This window comes from Protopterus annectens, chromosome 2.part0 (assembly GCF_019279795.1).
Source record: "Protopterus annectens isolate FY-2018-M chromosome 2.part0, PAN1.0, whole genome shotgun sequence".
Taxonomy (NCBI): Eukaryota; Metazoa; Chordata; order Ceratodontiformes; family Protopteridae; genus Protopterus; species Protopterus annectens.
The window spans coordinates 1,774,989,404-1,775,016,654 of record NC_056728.1 but is presented as its reverse complement, the minus strand read 5'-3'; the positions used below and the strand labels follow the sequence as shown (position 1 = coordinate 1,775,016,654).

The 27,251-nt window shown below is 38.5% G+C and overlaps 1 protein-coding gene across 1 annotated transcript in view; it reads right to left on the bottom strand.

Annotated features, from left to right (window-relative positions):
- VWA5B1 (von Willebrand factor A domain containing 5B1) overlaps positions 1-27,251 on the bottom strand; it is a 1,382,556-nt gene that overhangs the window by 1,137,715 nt on the left and 217,590 nt on the right. The window contains exons 4-5 of the mRNA XM_044060446.1: positions 14,289-14,485; positions 55-95 (exon numbers count right to left, since the gene is read on the bottom strand). Of these exons, the coding sequence (XP_043916381.1) occupies positions 55-95; positions 14,289-14,485 (238 nt within the window). The remainder of the gene's footprint in view (positions 1-54; positions 96-14,288; positions 14,486-27,251) is intronic.

Below are 27,251 nucleotides of genomic sequence, written 5' to 3'. Positions count from 1 at the left end.
AAGTACTTTGGGATTGATGCCTAGTGATTTAATGTATCTGTAGTATATTGTCACCAATGGTGGTGACCACGTTTTTGCTGATGGGTTATACTCTGCTATTCTCAGTATTCTGTTAGTGTGGATAATAGAGTAATAAGTTTTAAAATCTGGTAGATTCAGACACGCTTTGTTCTTGGGGAGTGTTAGTTTCTGGTACAAGATTCTGGTCTTTTTAGGATCCCATATAAATTTTGCTAGGTAGGTATGAATTTGTTTAAAGAATTTATTATGTATAAGTATTTGTGATGTCATAAATATTTGTAAATTAGCCTAGGTAGTATGCTAATTTTAATTATTGAGACTTTGGCCAGAAATGGAAGCTTAAGATTGTTCCGCCTTGTACAGTCTTGTATGATGCTTTGCCATTTAAGAGTTATGTTATGTTGGTAGAATTCCTTATTGTTTTGAAAAAAAACTGTTTCCCAGGTATTTAATTTCATCCTTTATTTTTATGGTGTCTAAAAGTGGTATCAATGAAATAAGCCTGTTTGGCCTCAAAGGGAAGATATTAGTTTTATTAAGGTTTAGTTTGTAATTAGACATATAGGAAAATTGTTCAATTGCATTTATTATTTTGGTCATATCGGAGTTTGGTGTAGTGAAATATATATTTAAATCATCTGCGAAAGCGGAAGCATATATTTTGAGGTTATGTATTGAGGACGTATTATGATAAGCATTTTGTTTAATATATAAAAACAGTGGTTCTAAGTATAAGTTAAATAGAAAAGGCGATAGTGGGCATCCTTGACTTGTTCCATTTTTTATTGAAATTCTATTTGACCATGTTTTATTTATGTAAAGAGATGTATAGGGATTACTATAGAGAATTTGAATAATCTGTACAAAGTTGTTAGGTATGTCAAAATAAGGTAATGTTTGAAATAAGAATTCTAGGTTGACCCTATCAAATGCATTGTGGGCATCTACTACCATTCCATAAGTGTTAATGTTCTTCTGATTTGCAAAAGATATCAGTGCATCCAATGTTAGCGTGTTATCACTGGTCTGTCAATGTGGTGTGAACCTGGATTTTTCTGGAGAAATGATTTTACCTATTAGGTTTTTTAATCTGTTTGCGAGTATCGAAGTTAGGATCTTTGTATCTATATTTAAAAAGGAGATGGGTCAATAACTATCTGGGTTTTTGGGATCTGCATGTTCTTTTAATATGAAAATAGATTTGGAGGCATTAAAGTGAATATCATTTATGTTATTATTTATTATATAGTTCAGCACATGATATAGTACTTTAGCAATAAGGGGAGTGAAAGATTTGTAAATAGCAATAAGGGGAGTGAAAGATTTGTAAAACTCTGAAGTATGTCCATCCGGTCCGGGGGCCTTGTGTGATTTCAAATGTTTAATTGTTGTGATTATCTCATTAATAGAAATCTGTTCCATTCATTTTTTTGTTGTTCTAAGTTTAATTAGGAAATTTTAATTTTTGAAGAAAGAGTCCTTTCTTCCCTAGAGGCTTGTAATGTCTGTTCTTCATATATTTGAGAATATATTTGCTTGAATACTTTGATAATTTCTTCATTTCTTATATAGTTTTTGTCCCTGAAATTTATTTCTACTATATTTGAGGTGGTTTTATGTTGTGAAATAATTCTGGTCAAAGCTCTGGAGGGAATTTGTGCTTCTGCATAATTGGCTAACATTCTTGCCTCATAAAAAGATAGTTCCATTCTCTAACATATACAGGTCTCTGTGTTTTTAGGAGCTCAACTTCCATTTGATTATTAGGGTTATTTAGTTATACTCTTTCAAGTTGTTCTATCTTCTCTTTCAAGGTGTGTTCCTCTTTTAGTTGGATTTTTTTATAATATGCTGCTTTTTTGATGAGTAGTCCCCTGATTTGTGCTTTGGCCACCGCCCATTCTATGTCCATTGGGACTTGTGAGGTGGGGACATTTACAAGGGATGTTTTTAATATGTCCTCAATTTCTTTTATTATATCTGTTTTGGTAAGCAGATTAGGATTTAATGACCAGTTGTGACCTCTATCTGCTAGGTATCGTCTTTTGTCCCAGTTGATATTCAATGTAACTTTGTAATGGTCCGAGAAAAATCTGGTATGTATGACTATTGAGGGATCTATGTTTATAAGTATGTCTGAGTTTAAAAAGTAGTCTATTCTCTACATCTTGTGGCATTGGGAATAGAATGTGAACTTCCCATTAGTATTGTCATTATTCCCATACTTGAAGGGGTCATACAGTTTAAAAATTTGTTTAAATTGATTTAGAGCTATTGTAGCGTGTTTATTATGAGATTTGGTCAGGTTAGATTTGTCCTTTTCTGGGTTTTGATATGTGTTCCAGTCACCTCCAATTATTATATAGTGATCTTTAATTTGGTTTAAGATTGGGTAAAAGTGACATAATAAAGTGATGTTGGTTGTTACAGGGTGCGTATATATTAAGCACCATTATGGGATTTGGTAATACTGGGTTGGTGAAAGTAACATAACACCACCTTCCTTCTTGATCACTCTTAGTTTCAAGTATTTTATCTTGAAATTGATTTTTGATTATTATTGCTACACCAGCACTGTTAGTCTTATCCTCTGATGCTATAATTTGTCTTATCCACTTCTTTTTACCAATATCTGACCATTGCTCTATAGGTAAATGCATTTCTTGTAATATAAGATTGGCTTTGGATTTCAAGGTAAGGTGCAGAAACAATTTACTTTTTTCTTTATTTTGGAGTCCTTTAACATTCCATGTCTCAATTTCAATTTCCCACATTTATGTGTTAAAAATGTTTGTTTTGCTTGATGTATGTGTTAACTTGTATTTATGATTTTTGTATGTGTTGCTGTAGAGTATTTTTGGAAAGCAGCAAACTATTCCCATCCCCTCCCTGTGCCTAACCACCATATCCCTGGACCAGGAATAACCGGGGGAATATAATGAGAATTTGTTGTATACTATAAATTTCCCTCTGTTTTAAGTTGTGTATTCTCTTTGTGTGTAGGTATAAAAAAAGAAGGTATGTACCTACCATAACGTTCCATGTTAGTTGTCTTTATCTTGCCTTCTTTCTTGCTGGTTGGGATCGGAGCTGATCCTCGGCTCTGACTCGGCCATCTTCTATAGCTTGAGAACTGGCTCGAGACTACCCCTTATCCCATGATGCCTAGCACTAGCTACCCAGATCTCATTTGTAATAGCTAACCCCAGACATAGCCAGAGAATCAACCTGTTCAAACAAACAGAATGAGTAAACCTGTCATATTCTCTCAGTCAGTAGAGGAAACAAACCAGAGAACACTCAGCCAGTGAAACCAAAACTCCTCTCGATCCAATAGGACAGGGGGACAGAGGGTGGGATGCAAGAAAGAAGGTGAGATGAAGACAACTAACATGGAATGTTATGGTAGGTACATAACTTCTTTATGTTAAGTTGTCTATCTCACCTTCATTCTTGCTGGTTGGGACAGTGTCCCTAGCACCTACAATCCTGGGTGGCTCATTGGAACAGACTCTTCAGAACAGTGGAACCAAAGTCAGCTCTGGTCCTGGAGACCATACCTAGCTTGTAATGAGAATTAAAGGTATGAGGATTTGCCCACGTAGCAGCTGCACAGATAGAATCCATGGGCAACCTAGATTGGAAGGCTACAGAGGTGGCCAAAGCCCTAGTAGAATGACCTTTTGGTTTGATAGGCAACTGTTTGTTTCTCAGTTGATAAATGGAAGTAATAATGTGAGACAACCACCTGGATTAGGTCACTTTAGAAAGTGGGAGACCTTGTTTGCCTAGGGCGTAGGAAATGAATAGTTGGTCCGACTTCCTTATATCCTTAGTCCTATGCAAGTAAAAACGCAATTGTCTATGAACGTCCAATTGGTGTAATTTGTATTCTGCCTTGTTGGAGTGGTTAGAGAAAAACACAGGAAGGTCTATAGATTGGTTTAAGTTGTTTTCTGAGCAGACTTTTGAAGGAACGCGGGATTAGTCCTCGACCCTGTCCTTATGAAAAAATAAGTATGGAGGACAAACACATAGTGCCTGAAGTTCAGAGAGGCGTCTGGCTGAAGTAATAGCTACCAGAAAAAGTGTTTTCCAAGACAGAAACTTAATAGAGCAGGATGCTGCAGGTTCAAAGGGGGGCATAATTAAGGAGGTTAGTACCAAATTAAGGTCCCAAGGAGGAGGGGGATCTCTCACTGGAGGTCTAAGGAGAGTAGTCACTCTTAAAAAGGCTTTACAGAGCTTATGAGACATAATGTTTGAATCAGACAACCCAACATGAAAGTTCGAAATGGCCGCCAATTGAACCCTGATTGTAGCAGAAGTGGGCCCAGAATGAAAAAGTTGTGCTAGGAACTCCAAAATTTCATGGACTGGGGCTGAAAAAGGATCTACGTTCCTAGCCTCTGCCCAACAAGAAAACCATTTCCATTTGCTAGCATAAGTCTTTCTAGTTGTGGACTTGTGAGAGGAGACAATAATCTCACACACGGCCGGGGAAATGCTGGGAAGCCTGGCTAAGGTTGGAAGTGGATCAACCAAGCTGTGAGCTGGAGTGTTTGGAGGGATTGGTGCAGCCCACCTGATTGATGAATCAGTAGGTCTGGAATCGGATCCAGAGTCCAGAGCTGATCGAGAAGGTAATGGTGCAGGAACAGAAACCATATCTGTCGAGGCCAGTAGGGGGCAATGAGGATAATTTTGCAACCCAACGATATCACTTTCTGTATGAGTTTTGGTATCAGGGGAAATGGAGGGAAGGCACAAAGAAGTCCCTGAGGCCAATTGTGGACTAGAGAGTCTCTGGGTGTGTGACCTGGAAGCGGAAGAAGGGAGAAGTAGTTGCTGCATTTGCTGTTGAAGGGGGTGGCAAAAAGATCACAGCAAGGCTGTCCCCATTTTTGGAAGATCATATCTGCAACTACCTGATTCAGAGACCACTCATGATTCATGAAAATAGCTCTGCTGAGCCTGTCTGCTATGACGCTGGACCTCCCAGAGATGTGCGTCACAATCAGAAATCGTTGGGAAGAAATCACCCACTGCCAGAGTCTGAGTGCTTCTCGACATAGGGGGTAGGACTTGGGTCCACCTTGCTTGTTGATGTACCACACCACTGACATGTTGTCCGTTTGAATTGCAATGGTCCCAGAAGGGAGAGAGTCTTGAAGAGCTTGCAACGCAAGAGCACGGCTCTCATTTCTAGGACATTTATATGCAGGTGGTACTCGTGAGGCTGCCAAGTGCCTTGGACTGTCCTGCCCTGATAATGCCCCCCACCCTATCAGGGAGGCATCTGTGGTCACTGTGGCTACCAGAGGGGGCTGAATGAAGGGTCTGCCCTGAATCACTAGTGGGGAGACCATCCACCAGAAAAGGTGCCTTTTGCATGCTTCTGTAATCATGATCGTGTGAGACATGGGCAGCTGTTGGAAAGACCACTGTGTGAACAGAAGCTACTGAAGGATCCTCATGTGAAAACGGGCCAGTGGGATTAGAAGAATGGCGGCTGCCATGGAACCCAGAGTTTGAAGGACGAACCTGACTTGGATTATTTTGCTCTACATCAGGATTTGTACTTGCTGATGAATTGTAGATACCCTTTCTGGCGGTAGCCTTGCGGACATGTTCCTTGTGTCTAAGTCTGCACCTATGTAGGTGATTGACAGGGCAACAAGGCAGATTTTTCAACATTTATTGTAATGCCTAACTGGGAGCAGATTGTGATCGTATAGTCCCTGGCTTGAAGAAGTTGATGCCTGGTAGTAGCAGTGAGGAGCCAGTCATCTAGATATGGAAACACCTGGAATCCTCAACGTCTCAGGTGAGCCGTGACCACTGCCATACATTTGGTGAACACTCTGGGGGCTGTGGTGAGACCAAAGGGCAGAGCTCTCAACTGGTAATGACTGGCTCCCAGCCAAAAGCGAAGGAATCTCCTGGAGTGCCTGTCCATTTTGATGTGGTAGTACGCATCCTGAAGATCTGTGGAGCACATCCAATTGTACTGACCCATAAAGGGTAGAATGGACTGTAGCATGACCATCCGAAACTTTGTTCTTTGAACAGACTTGTTTAGTCTGCTGAGATCCAGAATCGGTCTCCAGTCCCCTGTTTTTTTTTGGTACCAAAAAGAACCTTGAGTAAGTTCTGGATCCGTGTTGGTCTGCCGGGACTTCCTGGATGACTCTTTTTTCTAGCAGTCTTGAAACTTCTATGACTGCTTGGTCTCTCAGATTGGGTGGAACATCTGGAAGGGATTTGCTCGATGGTAAGGGGGGTTGAGAGAAGGGAATTTTGTATCCTCCAGATATGATTGACCATACCCATCTGTCTTGTGTTAAATTTAGCCAGGCTTTTGGGTACAGTGAAAGTCTTCCCCAACTGCCTCCAGAGGCGGGCAACTAGGCAACCCTTCAGAGATGCTGAAAGGGCTTCTCAGAGAAGGATTCTCTGTTGCCCTGGTTCTGCGGACCCCTCTGCCACGACGGCGGCGTCTATTGTTGTTATTTCCCCCTCAGCCCCTGGAGGAAAAATCACTGTGCGTCAGGCAAGGCTCCCTGGGATTTTCTGAACCACATTTTACCACTCTTCTGACCCTTGGGGTATGGTCTGGAAGGAGTAAAAAAATGGACTCCCATGGCAGAGAGTCTTGCCTTCTTGCTCACACCTAGTAAAAGTGTCTTTCACCTGTGGTCCAAAGAGAAAGGAACCATCAAAGGTGGTGTTGGTGAATGACGCTCTAAAGGGTTCCACAAAGTTACACAGCCGCATCCATGCATGTCTCCTAAGGGCCATGCCATGCCTGCAGCTCTACTCGCCCCATTGGCTGCATAAGAGATGAGCCTCATGGAGGAGTTGACTACAGAATTAAGGGTCGCCAGCTGGGAAGCCACTTTAGCTTGAGCCCCCTCAGCTGATGGATCTTGAAGGATATTTCCGAGCTCTTTAAGGAGATCCCTCTGAAGCCGGGTAAAATGGCAGAAGTAGTTCAGTGACCTCATAGAAAAGGCCACTGAAGCAAACATTCGCTTCCCATATCTGTCCATGGTCCTAGACTCCTTGTTAGGAGGATGGACAGATGAAGAGGTTTCTGCTAACTCTCTTTATTGGTGGCTGCTATCACCATGGCATCAACAGGAACACCTTTGGTAAGGAACTGCTTATCATGGGATGCTGTGATGAACTTGCCAGGTCTCCTCGGAGTTGGTTCCACTGTATCCAGGGCTGACCAAGCCTTTCGAGCCACCACGGACATAAGTGGATCGAAAGGCAGAGAAACCCAGGAGGTGGAAGGTCGGGAACCAAACACATCCAGGAATACAGACTCATCCTTGGTAGGGGCTAAGGGATTCCAGTTCCCCCTCTGCTTAAGCATTTCGAGGATGTCCAAAAAAGAAACATCTTCAGAGGGGGATCTTGGGGACCCTTCCGAATCATCTAAGTCAGTATCCAAAGTAAACAGACTCAGGGGAGTCAATGTGCTTCCTCTTGCACTTCTTCTTATGAGGGGGCTCCTCTGAATGTTCAGGGGAGGCCTCAGAAGAAGAGGAAATGCCCAATGGGGTGCCCTGGAGCACCGGTTCCCCATGCTTGGGGTCTGGAGGAGGAGCAGAGGTTGGCATAGGAACTATAGGGGACGGAGCCGGTGGGGCTGATAGTGGAGCTGACTCAGTGGCCAGCACACTCCTCGTGACATTGATGGCTCCGAGACCGATGTAGGAGCCGAGCTCACCTGCGCCGAAGCTCCGAGAGGGAGAACAGGGTCGGACAAGGGTCCTTGGAGCCGATGAGAAAGCCCCGGCACCTAGATCCCTCGACGGACGGCACCATCGAGGGGATCAGAGCCGACGACAGAACTGAAGAAGATAAAGTTATCAGTGCTGACGGTTCCACTACTCCGGCTCCGAGCTCAATAGAGTCGGAGGAGGAACATTGATAGAAGTGGATGGAGCCTACACCTGTTTAGTAGGGCTGGGCAACATTTTGGCAAGTGCCTGCGACTTTAGCAACCTACTGACCACTCTCTCCACGTTGTGATCCGAGAGCCTAGAGGATCGAGAGGAGTGAGAAGATCTGTGACTGCATTCGCTTTGCAGCAGAGGAGACCGAGGAGCCGAATGTATCAATTCCAGAAAAGGGGACCTCAGCCTCTTGTGGCTCCGTGAAGGCTCCAAAGTTTCTGATGGAGCCGACGGGGAGGTAGTCTTATCGGTTACAGACGGAACTGAAGTAGCAGGTAAAGACTGAACCAAAGATGGCTCCGAACTTGGAGCCGACGATTTGGTAGATTTAGGGGACTTCACAGACTGAGTCTTGGCCGGTGAATCCTGAGGCTTTAAAAGGCCCCTAAGAGTAAGCTTATTCTTACGCTCCTGCAGAACTGTTGGACTAAATGCATGACAGATAGAATAAGAGTCCTGCAGGTGCACAGCGCCTAAACAATAGACGCAAGAAGTGTGCCCATCTGTCAGTGACATTTTCTGACAGCATGAGTCACACTTCTTGAACCCAGACACCTTGGATTCTTTGGACATCCTGTAACAGAAAAATACAACAATAGCTACCAAACAAAATTAAATTAAATAGAAAAACACAGTACAGGCTAAAGCTACATTTTTTTTTTTAAACAGGAAAGCCTCTAACTCAAATGGCTAGCCTATAAAAAAGATAGAAGAAAATCCTCTAACTAAAATGGCTAACCTGACAGGAATAAGGAGAAAAGGGGGGAGGGGGAGAACTCTCTAAATTAAATGAGTTCTAAGGGAACGGGAAGGAATCTATAAATACACTCTTACCAACACAACAAATATATGACTAACAAACTAACAAAAACCCTAGGAAAAGGAGTATTTCTAGTAAAGAAGTTCTATAAAGAAACTTTATACAAGCCTGAGCAGAAAAACGACACCTCGCAGCTGAAGCGGCAAATGAGATCTGGGTAGCTAGCACTAGGCATCGTGGGATAAGGGGTAGCCTCGAGCCAGTAAACATCTCTCGAGCTGTAGAAGATGGCCAAGGATCGGCTCCGATCCCAACCAGCAAGAACGAAGGCGAGATAGACAACTTAACATCATGGTATCCCCCTTACGTTACTATATACAATACGGACAAAGCTTACCAAACTAGTGCCCTAAAAAAGCACTGCTGCATCATATCCTTAGTCTCTTGCTTTAACCTATATACAATTATAGTAATGTGTAAAGATAGCTTAGAATTTTTTCGTTTATGACGTAATCCTTCTGATAAAAATTTTGTAAACAGTGTGTTAGTATTCAAATCCTCGGTTAGATAAAACAAGTTACACAACAATATACCATGCCTTTTAAACCAGGGTTGTCCTGGTCACATATTTACAATATACCATGCCTTTTAAACCACAGTTGTCCTGGTCATATATTTCTTCTTTCTTTATTTCTCTTTACCTCCATCTATCTGTTATACTAAAGAACTTCCCTATTTTAGTTGTTATACAGATTATTGTAACAGCCTGATATGCACACAACTTATGTTATTGGCACCTATAGATAGAAGTAAGAATGTGAGGGGAAGAGAAAAAAAAATGTTTTCAAGCTTATATAGTTTGTTGTGGTCTACATATTTAGGTTATAATCATGCTTTCTGCAGCTGAACAAAAATAAAAACATCTATATTAGTATGATCAGGTATTCTCTCTTTTCTAAAGTGTTTTATTGTCATTCTCTCGGTTATCTTACTCAGACAACAGTATTTCTGTCATACAGCCTTTAAGTAAGCAGATTCATACAGTCTCTCATCCAGTAGTTAAGGCTGGATTCTGCATAATTAGTCTTAATAAGAGAGCCAAAGCCTCAGTGATTGTTTTAATGGAACAGTACCTTAGACATCAAATTCTTGTTATGCAGGTTTCTGGTCATCTTCTCAGTCAGGTTTTATATTTTTAGTTGGTTTAATCAATTTTTGCATTTCTAAGACAATATTCATTTCCTAGCATTGCTGTGCCTTCATTTCAGGTCGTTTTGGATTTGCAATGGAGTCTTTTGAACTGGAAGGGGGAATTAATTTACATGCCAGAGTCCCAGGAACCCATGCATCGGAAACGGCAGTTGTATTTTAGTTCCTACCCGGTTTTCTTTTGCATTTCCTGTCTTCCTCATGGCTTCCATCATTGTTTTAAGGGCCTAGGAAGCAAGGGGAGACTCTCAGAGTTGGTATCCCATCCAAAACATTTGCAATTCGGACGATTTTTCACTCGAGTCATTTTCAGTTTCTGGATGTTTTATTTTGTTTCTGAAGGTGGAATCTGCTTAAAAATGGCTAGAAATGTTTGTTTTGCTTCTTTGGGGTCAGCAACCATGTATTTAACCACTTTTACAGTGAAAATGAGAAGGTTTGGGTATTTCATCTGGAATTCAATTTTCTTTTCTATTAGAAGCTTGCAGTATGGAGACAGAAGTTGTCTTGCTTGCCTTATCTGGATGGGCAGATCTTGAGGTAAGGAAATTTTATTACCATTACAGGTAAGTGTCCCTTTCTTTTTAACTGCAAAAAGTACTTTATTTACATCCTGGTAGTTTAGGATTTTAATATAGACAGGTCTTGGTCTTAGAAGAGATTGCATTTCTCTCAGGGCTCTATGAGCTCTCTCTTTTATCACATGTTGTGTTTCTTCAGGGTCATCCAGCAGGGATTTAAAGATGTTTTTAATAGTTGATATTAAGTTGTTATGAGTCACACTTTCAGGTATTCCCCTTATGATAATATTTCTCCGAGCTCTTGCTTCAAGGTCTATTATTTTTGCTTGTATGCTTTTCAGCTCTTTGTCATGGGAATCAAATCTCTGCACTACAGAGTCCATTTTTTATTTTGTTTTCAAGTATTTTTGCCTCTGATTTTTCAGCTCTGGTTAATATTTGATTTAGTGAATCTCCAAACGTTTGAAACTGTAAGGTTAGACCCTGTATTGCTTGCTGCATATGTAGTAAGGCTGTTTTAACGTATTCCAGGCTAGCTGGCTGGTCTGTCCTGGTTTTACTTGTAGATTTATTATCTAGCTGTTTATTTGTCCTTTGTCTCTTTGGAGTTGTGTCCTTATCTGGTGAGGTTAGTACCAATAATTTGGTCTTAGTTGTCATTCTCCATATTATTATCTTCTTTTGACATATTGCAACTAGGAGACTTTTCAGATTTTATGTGTAAAAGCAAGGCTTAAGTATCACAAAGTTCCAGTTGTCTGACAAAATCTTGGTTAATCCTGTCGTTTTTAAAAGGAATCCGTTGCTTTTTTCTCTTCCTTTGATTGCTGTTTGTTATCAGAAATAGATATTTAGTCTTATTTCTGTGTTATCTTCTGGGTTTATTTAATTCAAGGTATTTCAGAGAGCTAGGTAATAGCAGTGCTCACAGAACAGCAGCCATCTTGAACTCAATTTTTTTTAAATGGGTTTGTCATATGGAACAAGAAGAAAGGAGATACTCTGCACTTGGGAGATCTTTAGGTAGGCAGATATTAGACAATGATGTTTTTGTACTAGGAACATTTTTACAAAGTGAATGTGATTAGCATGCTATATATATTCTGGTATGCAACTGTTTTCATTTAATCATTTTCCAGCTATATTTAGAAGCTGCTCTGGAACAGACTTCCTGTCCATATAAAACAAAGCTCATTGCTAATTCTATTCAATCATAACTTTGATCAGTGGGTGGGAAATTTACCACAGGAATCTCCTCTATACTACTTGTGGATAAAGGCAGCTCCAAAATGCTTTATCCCAATGCAAGGTTCTACTCTACATATCTATGTTTCATCTAGTACTTATCATTAGAGCAATATATAAATATAGCTATTGGATATGGTTAGGAGAATTCAACAGGATAAGGTACTTTTAAATACAAAATGTGATAATTGGCTAGGCGTAATGTAGCTCGCAATGCCAGTTAGCCTAGTATAAATCTATGAAACTATGTAATAATGCACATTACAGTATTTTTAAGAACTATAATTGTTCTGTCTAGCTCTTCTTTTTGACATCCCTTCTTTCATTTTATACACTCTGTTGCCAATGAAGTCATCATTCAGTATGGTAAGTACTTTTTTCACAGATAGTAATACTGCAGTTCTTCATACTTCACATGCACAGTCCCAGCTTCTCTCAGCTTCTAATGGCTGAATGCCTTAACACATTTTATGTACATAAATAAATATATATATATATATATATATATATATATATATATATGTTTGTGTGTATATATATATATATATATATATATATATATATATATATGTGTGTGTGTGTATATATATATATATATATATATATATATATATATATATAATTGCATCCATATATATCAATAGGTATAGATATACCTATAAACAGATCATTGTAAGGAGATACATTCTGGCTTTAAGGGGCAAAACATCTCCCACCCTTAAAGAAAAACATTAAACCACAATGAAAACTTGTACTTCTGTAGTAGTGAAGTCACTTAGAATTACTAAAAAAAGAAACATGAACTGTAGACAAACACTTTTTTGAGACTTCAGAGTAGAGACTTCAGAGTAATTGATCACTTTTAAAATTGTTTTAAAATTGATACTACTTTATTGAAAATAAGTTATTACTAGACGGACATTTTTACCCTTAACTGGGCTTCATCAGAATGCTTTTAAATTGTCATAAATGTTTATTTCCCTAATTATCATAATCTGAATTAGAACCATCAAATTTTTACAGTTGTAACTAAATTAATTGCTTCTTCACTATCAACAGACAATGCTTCCTGTATTAATTTCATCTGCTTGCACAGCATGTTATAAAGGCAATCCCAATTTGGTCCTACTAAAGTTGCCACTGTACAGGAAGCATTATACTAATGCAGGACTGCAGATTTCATACAGTAAACATTGTGTGATAAAATGCTATATCATGAACTTTCTTGTGAAACTAAAATAAACTGAGCAAAATGAATGAAAAGTAACACATATAGCTCATTTAACGAACAGAGATGATAGGATCATTTATTTAAGCAAATATGTAGGTATATGATTTCAATATCCTGAAAAATTAAATTGCAAGGAATACAAAGGTAAGCATGACAGAATATTATATTTTCATTTTCAGGGTGGAGTCTATTATCTAGTCTATACAGACAACCCCGCCTGTCTGTATCTTTCAAAACCAGTCACATGCTCTTCATCTAAGAATCACACATTAACTCAATATATGACAAAAACATGCATACCTTCTTTCAACTTAACAAAATGATTCTGAACATAGCCTAAAATAACTGGGGAGGGGACAAAGGCCCAAAATCAGGGGGAAATTTTAAATATTGCTCTTATAAACATAAACGTTGCTCCGATAACAGACTTTGCATTAATGTGCATTTGCTGAAGGCTATAAAGTCTGAAACTCTAATATCTTATCATTATTTCTTGATTTCAATGATTTGCCAGAAAACCACACAGTTTATGAGGAACAGACCAAAAAATACGATCAAAATTCTGGACATTCTGCAAAATTCTGGATAGATGAGAGTTATTCACTGAAGTGAACTCTACCATCTCTGAGATCAGTCTCATAGAAATGGAATAGTTAGAAACCAGGTATTCGGCTTTCTCTGAGTATGTGCAATTTCACAGTGAACATAACATGCATGGAGAGACTGGGGGTCTCGAAGTCAAATATGACATCCTCTCCATCTAGGTGAAATAATACCATAAATTTTCACAAATAATTATTCATAGTTGACAGAAAACGTAAGCAAATAACATGATTATGACATCCTGTTCAAATAAATGGGCAACTGTATAATTCAGACAGAAAAAAAAACATAAATGGAATATGGTTGGGATGGATTTGTATAGTTAATGAAATGACTCATACTGTAATATTGTAACACTCAGATTAATGACTTAAGACTTCTCCACTCTTAACAGAACTTATTCCATAATCTTCCAATACATATTTCACATACTTTAAACAAATATACATGGGAAATCAAATAGTTTGCGTTTTGTATGAATTAAAAGTACTATGCTTATCATGAATTGTGGGCTAAAGACAAAAATTAATGACAAGAAAAAATGGTAGCCCTGTAATCATGTAAAATCTATCATGTTCATTGGCTAAAACTGTCACCTATAGAGTGCCACAATTATTTTTTTCTTTAAATGTCATAGCATATTTTACTTAACAACCTGAAACTTTACAAAATAGACTGTAAGTGATACAGAAAAATGAAGCTTCTTACATTTGAAAGGTATTGTCTTGTACACCATTTTCTTCAGTGCTGGAAACTTGGACACGAGGTACACAGACTGATGGAATAAAAACCCGTAATGCACCATTTGGCAGTGTCTGCAACTCTGAGGATGTGCTGATTAAGACTGTTATTTTTTCACTGGGAGGCACAATTCCAACATTCACAGCAAAAATGACCCTTTCCAAATCCTCATCTAAAAGAATCCTTCCTGTAAAACAGTAATAGATTGACATATTTATGAAAAATTCTAAACGATGTGGAAAGACTTGTACTGCTAATACTGGAAATTCTATATTAATAGAAATGTCAATCATACAGTACATGAGGTTCTAGGTTGTTATTGTTCTTTCTGCATACAAGTACATAAAAACAACAGTACAGTATAGTTTTTATCCTGTGCTTGCTCCCCCAGGCTTCTGGGTTTTGGTTAAAAGTTTATCCACTGCCTTAGTGCCTTTTTTAGCAATGCCACAATGATAAATTTACTGACATATCACATAAAAACCAAAGAAACCTAAAGGTGTTACTGTTCGGTGCTAGGAGCCTTAAAAAGAAACTCCACACCCTACAAGCTCTCCTCACTCTGGAGAATACAGACATTTGTGCCATGACTGAGATTTGGTTTTAAGCCACAAAAAGTACTGCGGCAGTGCAAGGCTACAGTGCCTTCCACACATTTAGACTATCAGCTGCACAGACTGGGACTAAAGGTGGAGGTGTCTCATTCTACATTAGCAATAAGTATACCTTAAGGCTGGATAAATAGGATGATACCCTGGACATCATCCACATGAAAAACACTTTAGAGAGAATCCCTTACCATATTTTAGCAAGCTATAGGTCACCATCTATGTCTCAAGAATCCCGCAACCCTTATCTAGATCTACTGGAGGTACTCTCCATCCAGCCAAACACTCTGTTCAAGGGAGACTTTAACTACACCTCTATATACTGAGAAACACACACTGCCACCAACTTACAGACCACATTTCCTGGACTTTATTAACACAAATGCCCTTGATCAGTTATTGTGCAATTCAAACATACTGGACCTTGTTCTCACCAATATGGGAGAGTGCTACACCCTTCATGTCCTCACTGGTGAGGTTGGATCACAAAGCTGTCACATTTGAAATAAAACTAAACTTGGGAAACCCAGGAAAATCTGTTATTCTAAAGCAAACTACATCCTATTAAGTGACAGTTTGTCAACATTTAGGGCCCCACCATAACGAGAGTTCACAACAACCTATGCAGAATTATTTACAGAGGCACCATACAAACATGTGAATGGTTGCACAAAGGCTGTTGTATCTACCAGAAGTAAGATCAAAACATCTCCATTAACCAAACAACATTGGCAGAATCTTAATCTTGACAGGGTATATAACAAAAGGAAAAAAGTCATGATGAAAGTCAGAAAAAGCGACTTGCATAATGACATGAGCTCAGTAATTAAAGTAAACAGGAAACTAAGAGGAGTAATTAAATCCAACATGCCAATTATGAGGTCAAGATAGCTTCTCAGGCTAAAGACAACCACAAGGCCTTCTATAGCTATGTCCAAAACCTCAAAGGTAACATGCAACAGTGTGCAGAACCTTTAGTAAATGGCACCACCTTCACTGAGCAGAATGACACAGTGAATCTGCTAGCTGTGAAATTCAGCTCAAACTTTACCCCACACCATCCCCTACCACCCTTTGTAAAATCTCTACCAGCAAAACCCCCCAACTATCAGCAGGGAGCAAGTCATAGTGGTGCTCACTAAGGCTAAAAACACAGCCTCAGTCAGGCTTGACAGTATGCCATGTTGCCTCGTAAACAGCCTGAAACATGATTTATCAGGATCAGTTGAGCCACTTTTCAACTACAGCCTCAAAACAGGCTGTATACTAAGTGAATGGAGGATGGCAACTGTAAACCCTCTTCCCAAGTCCCATGTAACTTGGAGAACTGGATGGGAAAACGGAAATTCATCCCTGGTTTGGCACCTATGTCTCTAATGCAAACTGGTAACCTGTAAATGGTTCATTTTCCAGGCCTATGCTTACACTTATCAAGGGTATCAGAACTTGTCAGAGATTTGGGATGCATGGCTAGGTTTATAAAGGCCCTTGTGGTCATTAGCCTAGTAAACACCTATGAACCTATGAACAAGGGTGGATCATCAGCTGACTTCAGAAACTACAGACACATTAGTCTGACTAGTTTAATATGCAAAGCTATGGAACAAATTATCATGGAAATGATCAGCAAAGAAATTTGTAACCTACAGGCACTGGACTCATCCCAGTTTGAGTTTGTCAAAGAAAGGTTATGCCTACTTAATGTGATAGACATCTTTGAGAAGGTAACCAAGACAATGGATGAAGGGAAAACAGTGCATACTGCGTACCTAGACCTAGCTAAAGCATTCAGCATGACATCTTACTCATATATTGTGGACAAACTCACCAAACTAGGAATAAATCCCTACACAACTCACTGGATTGCTAGCTAGCTCACAGATAAGACCCAAGAAGTCAGGATTGGTGAGACACCTCCATGAAAAAGCAAGTCACCAGTGGAAGTACCATAGGGCTCTGTGCTGAGTCCACTCCCATTTGACATCTGCTTCTCACAGGTCAAGGCTAATGTCAGGGGCCACTGGCTCACCAATATTACAAATAACTACAAATTGGGAGCTATCATAAATTCCCCCATGACACTAACATCCTGCAAAAGGGTCTAAAACAGACAAATGACTGGTGCTATAGCCATGGATTAAAACTCAATGCAGAGAAGTGCATTATAGTGCCTTTTGGGAAAACATCTATCCAGGCAAATTACTCCATTGATAAGACACCCCTAAGAGTTGATCTGGTAGATTGAGATCTGAGAATATATATAGACAGTAATCTGGCCATTGACCAACACATAGCTAAAGTAGCAGGAAAATCATTCTATGTCACCCAACTTATGAGTAAGGGTATGGCATCCAGGTCCAAGGAAGTTATAGTCCCTTTCTACTCATCCCTTATCAGACCCTTCACTGAGTACAATGCCCCCTTTGGCATGTACCTGACTAGGCAGAGGCAACAGCTGGAATGCCCATAGATGTTCCACACCAAGAGAATCCAGGTTGTTAACAAACTGTCCTATACAAATCACCTTAGAGCAATGTCTCTGTACTTGGTCCCCTATAGGTTGTTCAGAGGCAATCTGTGCTTGGCATATAAACCATCCTTAGATCCAGCCTTAATGGAGTGTTTTCACAGTGTAAAATGAGCAGGCCAAGAAATATTAGATCCAGAGATTTGAACCTTGCTTGCAATGGAACATGCTGGTGAGACAGTTATGTGACTCAAAGGAATCCCATACTCTGGAATAGACTCCTCATCCATCTGAAGCAGAGTCCATTCCTAACCCTATTCAAACATAACCTTGACTGCTGGATGGAATATTGCAGATTCATCCCCGGGCTGGCCCTCATGTCTCTTATAGACAGAGGTTGACAGTTAAACTTCACTAACACTGGAGGGTAATCATAAATTCATCCTTGGGTTGGCCCCCATGCCTGTTATAGATAGAGCTGACAGTAAACGCACATTTTACCAGGGGATACAACTGAGTTTGGTTAAAGGCCCTGGTGGTTGTTATTTCTATGACCCTATGAACCTATGATCTCAACAGTGGAGGTGGAAAATGCCACAATGTTATACTGCCAGTGTATTGTGCTGGGTTTATGCACTGAAATGTTAATTCCCATTAATAAATAACTCTGGTCTGTAGCTTGCTCGCAAAGAAAAATCTGTGCTGTCTGATCTCTATGTTATTATTAGCAAACCAACAATTATAACGTTTTCTCCAAACGAGTGTCATCAGTAGCTATACATTTTAATTTCCGTGGTAACAGCAATACACAAGTTGTTGCATTCACAAAGAAAACAATCAGTGGAACTGAGCTGATAGCCACAGAGTAACAAGAGTATTGTCCCAGTTGTACAGGTGAGACCAAGGTTTGTATTACTGCTGCCATGTAGGCAGACATTTGATGTAGTTTGCTACACAATAATGAAGGGAGAAATTAATATCTAGTCACAGCTCCAGTTGCAAGCATTGACCACTTATGCTAAGGATGGATACCAGGTTTCCAGATTTGCTTACTTTACATGGATGTTCTTGTAACACATTATCTACACTTTATTTGTATCTATAATTATAGATTTTAATTTGCTTTATATATGAATATTATAAATGCTTGTTCTTCAGGGTTACTTGGCTCTAACAAAACATTGGCAAGCTTCAGCCATTAATAATACTGTCAAAAATTTATAGTATGGTAAGCAAAACTATTTTGTGGGGTTTATTTTCTATACTGTGTAACATTAATAGGCAGCTTCTGTAAATGACCTATGACCTTGTATGCAAAGCAAGTAAAGGTTATGACAATGACACCCATAGCCGGCCTTAGGCATAGGCCAACTAGGCGGCCGCCTAGGGCGCTGCACTAGCAGGGGCACTTTTCCGGTATTTATTTGGTGTATTTAGATCAGGATGGGGCACTGGGTGGTGTGGGGGGTGTGCTGTAGAGCCATTTTGCCTAGGGCATCAGTTGACCTAAGGACGCTCCTGATGACACCTTTGTCCATTACTTTTTGTTAGTATAAACTAATTGGATTCTATACTAGTCTGAGTAGTGTACTTCTCTTTACCATTTTAAAAGCTGAAAAAAGTACAAAGAATATCACATAATCATGAAAATTAAACATTTCATTTAAATAAGATTAGAAAATTCCAGTCTATTCAATCAAGTTTCCTACTTATACTCATAAAACGATACAAAACTAGAAGATATGTTTTAAGCTACTTTTGTTACTTACAGCTAGGCTTGTTTCTCTGATGTAATAATATAAACCACGGATGTAGAAGAGAATGTGTACCTGAAAAGATACCTGCAAATAATCTACTGACTGTTTTAAAACAAATATTAGCCATTACAGCAAGGGAAATTAAATATGTTTCCACAATTTACTACAGATAAACATAATGCTTAGTGCAATGTCAGTAGTTCCTTTAATGACTTAGCTCAGGTTTTTAAAAGAAGAGGAAGAAAAATGTTTTATATTTTAAATAGTGCTGACTAATGACCGCAACCAGGAGCTTTGACTGCAGTTGCATCCGATAAGACAGGTGTTAGTATACCTCACATAAAGTGTTTAAAGGATTAAATTGTAAAACAAATGCCATCATTATTGATAAAGGAAATGTTATTTGATAATGATAGCAAGTGCTTAGCCAATACATACACACACACACACACACATATATATATATATATATATATATATATATATATATATATATATATATATATATATACCCACACATATATGTGTGTGGGTGTGTTTGTGTGTGTGCGTGTGTCTGTGTATGTGATGGCAAATTCTTTGCCAAAATATATATGCATGGTTTGGGAGCCCTGGGAAAAAAATGAACAGTTACGTCGACGTCTGTTTGGTTGACACCATTGAGTCGACACAAACAGATGGTCAACAGGTGTGCAAGATCAAAAATCCTCTGGTATAAGAATATTCCCTTTCCCAGGGGACAGTGTGATCTTGGAGTCAGTATATATAATTAGAAGTTGTGTATTTGGTTTATTCCGCTCCTGGGTAATCCCCAGAGCATGCACAGAATGTGTCAACATTTTTTGTTTCAACATTATACATCAATATTTTGGGTGTTGCTGTAGCTGGTTGTTCATTCAGCTACTCTATACCCATATATCAAAAAAGTAAAAGGCCACACAGGCAAACCATTCAAGAAAAAAATTTCATAAAAGAAAGTGTCACTCAAACTAGAATCTTCAGTGTGTAATACCTTAATAATACCTTAAACCTTCTATAGCGGAGGCCATTGGGATACATGTAAATGACCCCTTAAGGACATACCAGTATTTCAACTTTAGAATGCCCAAGACTTTCTACTTTAAATTTTTAAAACTTTATATACATTCAGGTCAATAAAGCCAAACTCACCTCTCTGTAGACATACATGTTTTGGATTGTTTTTATTTCCCTCCTCAGTATAGCATAAGTGGATTTTTGGCTATACTTTAGAAACACAGAGCTTAAAATCAAGCCTGATATCCATAAATATTAGGGTAGCTGAAAATAATTAAAAAAATAAGTACACAAAAGCCATAGTGACTGTCTGGTGGGAAATACTGCAGGACAAATAGTTTAAGTATCTTTGGATTCTCTAGCATGACTGAGCATATAGGAGATGAGATTGACCAGCAGACTGCTGCAGAAGAAATAATACTACAGGCATAGCAGCATAGTGTGGTGATGAACTGATGTAAGGCCTGGTGCCATCAACCTTAAAGTTTATGCAACAAAAAAATCATCTCCTCAGATTGTAGAGCAAAAAAAAAAAACCTCTTCTTTCCCTTTAAACTGTAGCAAACAACTTCTACTGTCTATGCCGCACAAAAAGAGCTTCAGTGCTGACCACCGTAAAGACAATGCTAGCATTCATTTCTGATAATGCAGTGAAGCCAGATTGACATTTGCTGATCATGACCCTTAGTTTGCTTCCTAGGTAGCTGCACCGTTTGTCCCACCTTAGCTATACCTCTGGTGATAAACCAAGAACTAATCATAGGATAATATGTCTGTTTACTTAGAACAGCAAAATAGTAGAACACACCACCTAGGCAAAATTCTACCAACCACCTAGGCAAAGCTCCAGACACAGCTTGTATTTTTTAGTGCTTTCATTCTTTAATAGTAAAAACAAGGACTTCATCAGAAAATAAAAGTCAAATGAGAAATGCAATTTAAAAAGAGACCCACAAAATCACATGACTAAACACTACCAATCATTAAATAGCGAGTATTGTCACAAAACAAAGTACTTGAATTGAAATTTAAAGTGCAAGTAAAGAATAATAAATAAGCCTATGTCATATAACTTAAAATATAAAATATAAAAAATAAAACCTATCAGCATAACTTCTGCATCAGTAAAAAAACACTTATGTGTTCATTAAGTCCAGGATTACAATCAGCTCTAAGCCGAATTTGCCATGCAGATTCATGGCATTCAAGCAAACTGTTACTGTCACCACAACAATTCTCTGTGTACAAAATCTAAAATGAAAAAAGTGAACTTCTTAAAGTCACTACATAAAACAGCATGTTTAGCAAGTGCATTACTTGTATCGTTCTTGTGTATAGCCAAGTGTGCTGGTAGATTCTCCTTGACAAACATCTTATAGTCTTGCCAATGTAAAAGCTTTCACGGGACTCACAGGATGTCAAGTAAACTAACTACTTAGAATTACAGTCAAATCTTTTGTTTGCTCAAATGTAAATACCCAGTGGTTTGAAATAGAGTGAAGATGACTAAGCCATGCACCTACATTGCATACAGTTAACACAACGGTGTGTAAGCTGGAGGGAGCTGTACATTCAAATATAGATTCAAAGTGAGCAGCTTTTTGTAGGTGAAAAACAGGTTTAAGCATTATTCTTGACCAACGGTATGTTTTATGACTCAGAAGAACTGGCTGATGTATTTATCGTACCATTTAGGATACAAAGGCAAATGTTATTTAATGTTGGCAAGTAATTCAATGAATATTATCTTGCAGCCAGTAGGACTTTAAATAAATTTGACAGACAATGCTTACTGGCTATCAGTTATAGTGTGATACTTGCTATAATGGTATGTTTACAATTTGTGAACCCTGAGTATTATATGTGTTTTTATGATTTTGTGTTATAGTCGAGCTCATTCATCTAAAGGTTGGGTCTTTGGCATGTTCTATGCTGCTACATATTTTTGCTCCCTTGAATGGAGTGTTTTATAGCATATGTGGAATGCTTTATGTGATTTGCTTAGGTTCTCATTACATAAAGGGGATTGTGTGGGTTTAATTAGTATCCAAATGTATACTGTGCTTCACATTGCTTGCCAGAATGCACCCAAGTTGACTGGGTTGTTAATTTTGATTGGACATTATATACAGTGAATATGCAATTCATGGTGTATGCACACACAACAGGCCTTCATCTTTGATTGGTTTATCTTTTTGTGAGCCACCAGTGGTGTTTGAGCCTTTGTATGCCATTTGTTGTATATTTATTCTATCAATAGGTATGGAAAAATTTATTTGACCAAGGGGTTATTTTAACTGGATTCGGGTTTTCTCAACCCGATCAATATTGTTTTTGATGAATGTTGCAATTCATTTACATTTTCAATGTGATTGGTTACAAGAGAGCTTTTAAGCAATATTAGATTTTTGAATTGTTAGATCTGAAGAAGGGTTTTATTCAAAAGCACTCATCTTATATTTATGTGTCACATTATCTGCATTTTATTAAAGTTTTTTGTTTATGTTTAGTGTTGTGGTGAGTTTGGTACTTTGTTTTTTTTTTATTTTCTATATACTTTTCAGTACCAGCCTTTAGTGGCTGGGATTTTTGTTTTATTTTCATTTTACATATTTCCAGAGATTGGCCACACATGGCAGAGGGCATGGATAACAACATTGAAATGGATTTTCATCTTAATTTGAATAGTACCTCTGAAACACAGCATTTGAGGCAGAATGTAACTAGAGTAGTAATAAATCCCTTAATATGTTTGACTCTGGATGATACATCTGAGCCTGCACAGAAGGAGTCTGATGACCATGAAATGTTTCTTACAGCATAGAGAGGCTTGGAAAATTCTCTTTATAAATTGAAGAAATTACAGTGGCAGTGACTTCTTCTGAAAGCTTGCCTTTATCATAAAATAATTCCAAGGGGTGTGAGAGTTCTAGTTATGCCTACTTATGGAAATACATATCCACAATTATTAATGTAATGGCAACTGATTAACCTCGAAACAAGTTTGAATTGCATCAGATTATTAATAGATTACTTTAAGCTAATTGAAAATGACTTGCCGGCAGAAGTGGAGTTGCAACAGAAAGAAATGGAAAGCAGATATGCAACAGATGCTTTTGTGAGTAAACTGGATGACCTTTATTCCAATATTGCAGCATTTGAAGCAAAGCTGGAATGAATCAAGCTGAAGAAGCTAAAGAGAGACTTCCTTGATTTTAAAAATGGAAAGATTTTTACATGGCTGAATGACATCTTAATAGGTATAAGATGAATACCACACAGAGTGTTATTAAGGCCAAACTGGTAAGGAATTAGAGACGACAGTTGGTAAAGATCTGTCCATTACTGTGACTAGTATACCTAATTACAAAATCTCTACACAGACTATGAATGAGAAATTAACTATGTCTGATTATGAGCAGGATATCAGCTTAGGAGTGAGATGGAAAGATATATGCATCCTGTCATCAGTTCTTCCAACACTCTCACTGCCTTTGAGGATACATAGAGCAAGGAGAGATTGATCACTGAGCCAAGGCAGGAAAAGGAGAAAGCCCTCTATGGAGCATTAGTACAGTCATTGAATGCTCGGCATGACTTGGTTATAAATCTCAGTTGTGAAGAACTTACTGAAGCTCAGGTTTCCATATTATATAAAGGAGTTTGGTTTACACCTGCAACTCCATCTCAATTAAGTGATGTTCTGATTACTTTAAAGTTGTTCAGTAGGAATGTTATGCTAAGAAGTACCCTTGGGAATAATGATATTTACGTGTACAAAGATTTGAAAAAACAAGTACATTTATACCCCAGAATAGTGCTGTTGTAGATGCCTTCTTAAAAGTATATGAGAGTGATATAATTAGGAAGCTAAATGCATGTAGGCATCATTGCCACAATCTCAACTGAGATGAGAAGAAAGCATTAAGGGACTTACAACATAATGATAACGTAATCATACACCCTACTGATAAAGAAGGTGGTGTTTTTGTTTTAGACATATCTTTTTACAGTAATAAAATATTAAATATGCTTAGTAATCAGACAACATATAAAGTCATTGATCGTCAGTGAGTGAATCAAATGCTGCTATACAATAAGCCAGGACACCTATGAATTTTTTAAGGTCCTGCATCTCATCATACCCTACCATCAAAGAACTTCCAAATATTCATAAGGGCTAAAGAGATCCTCCATTGTACCCTATTGTTGCATATACAGAGAGCGGAAGTTAAACATGTGCTCATATTGACATCTACAGTTCTGAAGGACACTCAAGATTTTCTAAGCTCCCTATCATCATGTATATTGACTTCTATAGACTTGCAATTCTATCATATGGTGACTATGGACATCAATAGCCTATTTACAGGGATACCAAATGATTATGGTATCCAGGCTGTTGGGTACTTTCTAAGTGATAAAGGGTACACCAAGGAGAGACCCGATCTATTATACATGCTTCTAGGTATTGTACTGGAGAACAACATCTTTATATATGAACAGGAGGTATACTGGTAAAAAGGGTCTATATTAGATCAGCGAACACTTAAAAAAGTGAACGCTGATTGATCAAACTTATGTAAGCGAAAGCTTAAAATATCGAAGCAACAGAAACCCAATTTTTTTCCTAGGGAAAGAATTTGGTTGTCCATTTCTGTTGCTTCAGTATTTTCAGTGCTGTGGTGGAAAGCTACAGGTCGGGTTCAGGTAAGTATGTTATTGTGTGGATGTGAGTGTTAGGGCGGGTTAGGGTTAGGGCACGGGTTAGGTATGTGTGCGATTGTGTGGACGTGAGGATTAGGGCGGGTTAGGTGAGTTAGGGTTAGGGAGCGGGTGAGGTGAGTGTGCGATAGTGATGGACCTTAGGGTTAGGGTTTGGGTTAAAGGGACAATCCCAGGGATTTTTTGTTTTGATTCTGATCTTTGTTTACATTTTCAGTCTGGCTTTCTGGGCATGTCCCAACTTTGCCTGCAGGGGTTGGGGGAGGGTGCTTACAGGAACCTTCAGAGGTGTTAGGCAGATTCCTTCTCAAATTGCAGTTGTACTCACAACAGCCCTCAGTCATTCATTAGTTTCAACTGTCCTTTTTATCCTCAGAGAAACTATGTTATGATCTGGCTTGCTAATACCCTGCAGGAAAGCATCTGAGCAGTGCAAAGTTAAAACATTGGTAAACAGAGTTTTCAGTTAATTTCATTTCATATTTTATTTTGTGCTGAATTCAAAATGCTAGCTAACTACAACGATTTTATGACACAAATGCCCTAGCTTCTGTAGAACGTATTTAAAAGATGCAAGTTTCAAACAGTAGTAGAAACAGTTGTTTCTTTTTTATGTTTAAATTGATCTCTGAATACTAGCCAAGTGTGATGGTTTTCTTACCTGCTAATTGCTCTGTAAAAATGCATATGTATTCTAAAGGGTTCACACGAGTAGAAAGTCTTCAATTCCTTTTGTTTTATAGTATACATTGCTCATATGAACTCAGAAAGCTGCTAGAATAACACAAGTTGTGTTATCGTGCATTTTCTGAAGGATAAGAAGTCTGAGCTCAAATATATGTCATTATTTAGTGACTTTGATCTTCATTGATTTGGAGGAAAACTGCAAATTTTATGAAGAACAGACCAGAAACATCAGATGAAAATTTGAGCATTCTGCAAAAATCTGGACAGTTGAGAGGTAGGAGTCACACTCATCCATTCCTTTAATTTCATATTTTATTTTGTGCTGCTCTCATGCATTTCCTGCTATACATACTACATGCTACATACTACATGCTACATGTTGGTGATTTATTGGTTGCACGGTATGATATGCTCTTAAGCAGTTTTATTTCTCTTTCTACCTTACAACTGTATGCATCTGTACTTTATTCCACTGTTATCTGTAGACAAGTAACTGAAATGATAGTGTGTTTTCTTTTGTCATCATTCTGTCTGTATTGCCTGAATGGCTAATTCCCTGTCTGACAATCCTTAGATGACACTTTTCAAACTGTTGTTGCTGTTCCAAGTTACTCACAAGAAGGCAATGTCAGAGCAGTGACACGAGTAGTATTCTACCCTCTTCACTACCTCATACTCTAATACCTTGCCTTTCATGGCAAATCAACAGAAGATAGATAATTTTCCTTGTATGTGTGCTGTGTCATGACTTCATATACTACTTTTGCACAATTATATAAAGTGTCATTGTAGGGCTGCCACATCTCCTGTTGCCAAAGTGGGATTTTTGTATGAAAATGTGAAATTTTGTAGGAGAAACCACACCTACAACCAGTGCAAAGGACTGGACTTCAGTTTACTGCTAAAATAAAAGCTCATTTTTTTTTTTTTTAGAATTTGATTTATTTATGCTGTTTCATATATTTACGTGTTACAAAGACACGATAATGGATTTATGCATGTATTTTAGGAAATGTAGAAACATTTCTGCCCTAAAATTCTCATTCTCAGCAAATTCTTGTGGGATCAGTAAAGTATTTCTGATTCTGATATTTGACATTTTTAATGTTTTTTCACAGGACACAACTGCCCGTGCAGTTGCTGTCCTGCATAAAGTGGGACATGTGATAACCCTGTATTACTGACATTACTGAAGATACGCAGCACACACTAGAAATCTGTTCTCTAAAATAATGCTGGTCAGTGCTACAATATAGCAAAAGCAATGTATTTCGGCTTTTCCTGGTTAGGGGTCGCCACAGCGGAACTCCAGTCCGCTAATGATTGGCAGTAGAATTTTATGGTGCCAAGTTGCCAGCCTGATGCCCAACCTTCAAGGAAGGACTCCCATTCATGCACGCACCTACCTGCATGTCTTTATATGTCACTCAACCATGGGGAGGACATGCAGACTCCACACAGAAGGCGCTCCAGCCGAGAATCAAACGGGAGAACCTCTTGCCGTGAGGCAACACTAACCGCTACACCACCGTGCTGCAATATAACTATTTCATAATACTGTACTACCTGTCATTATGTCTAGATCAAAACTTCTCTTTTCAATACAAGGGTTACGTTCTCATTTTGTTATAGGGGATATTAAACATGAGGGTCCGTCTGTCTTTTGACTGGATA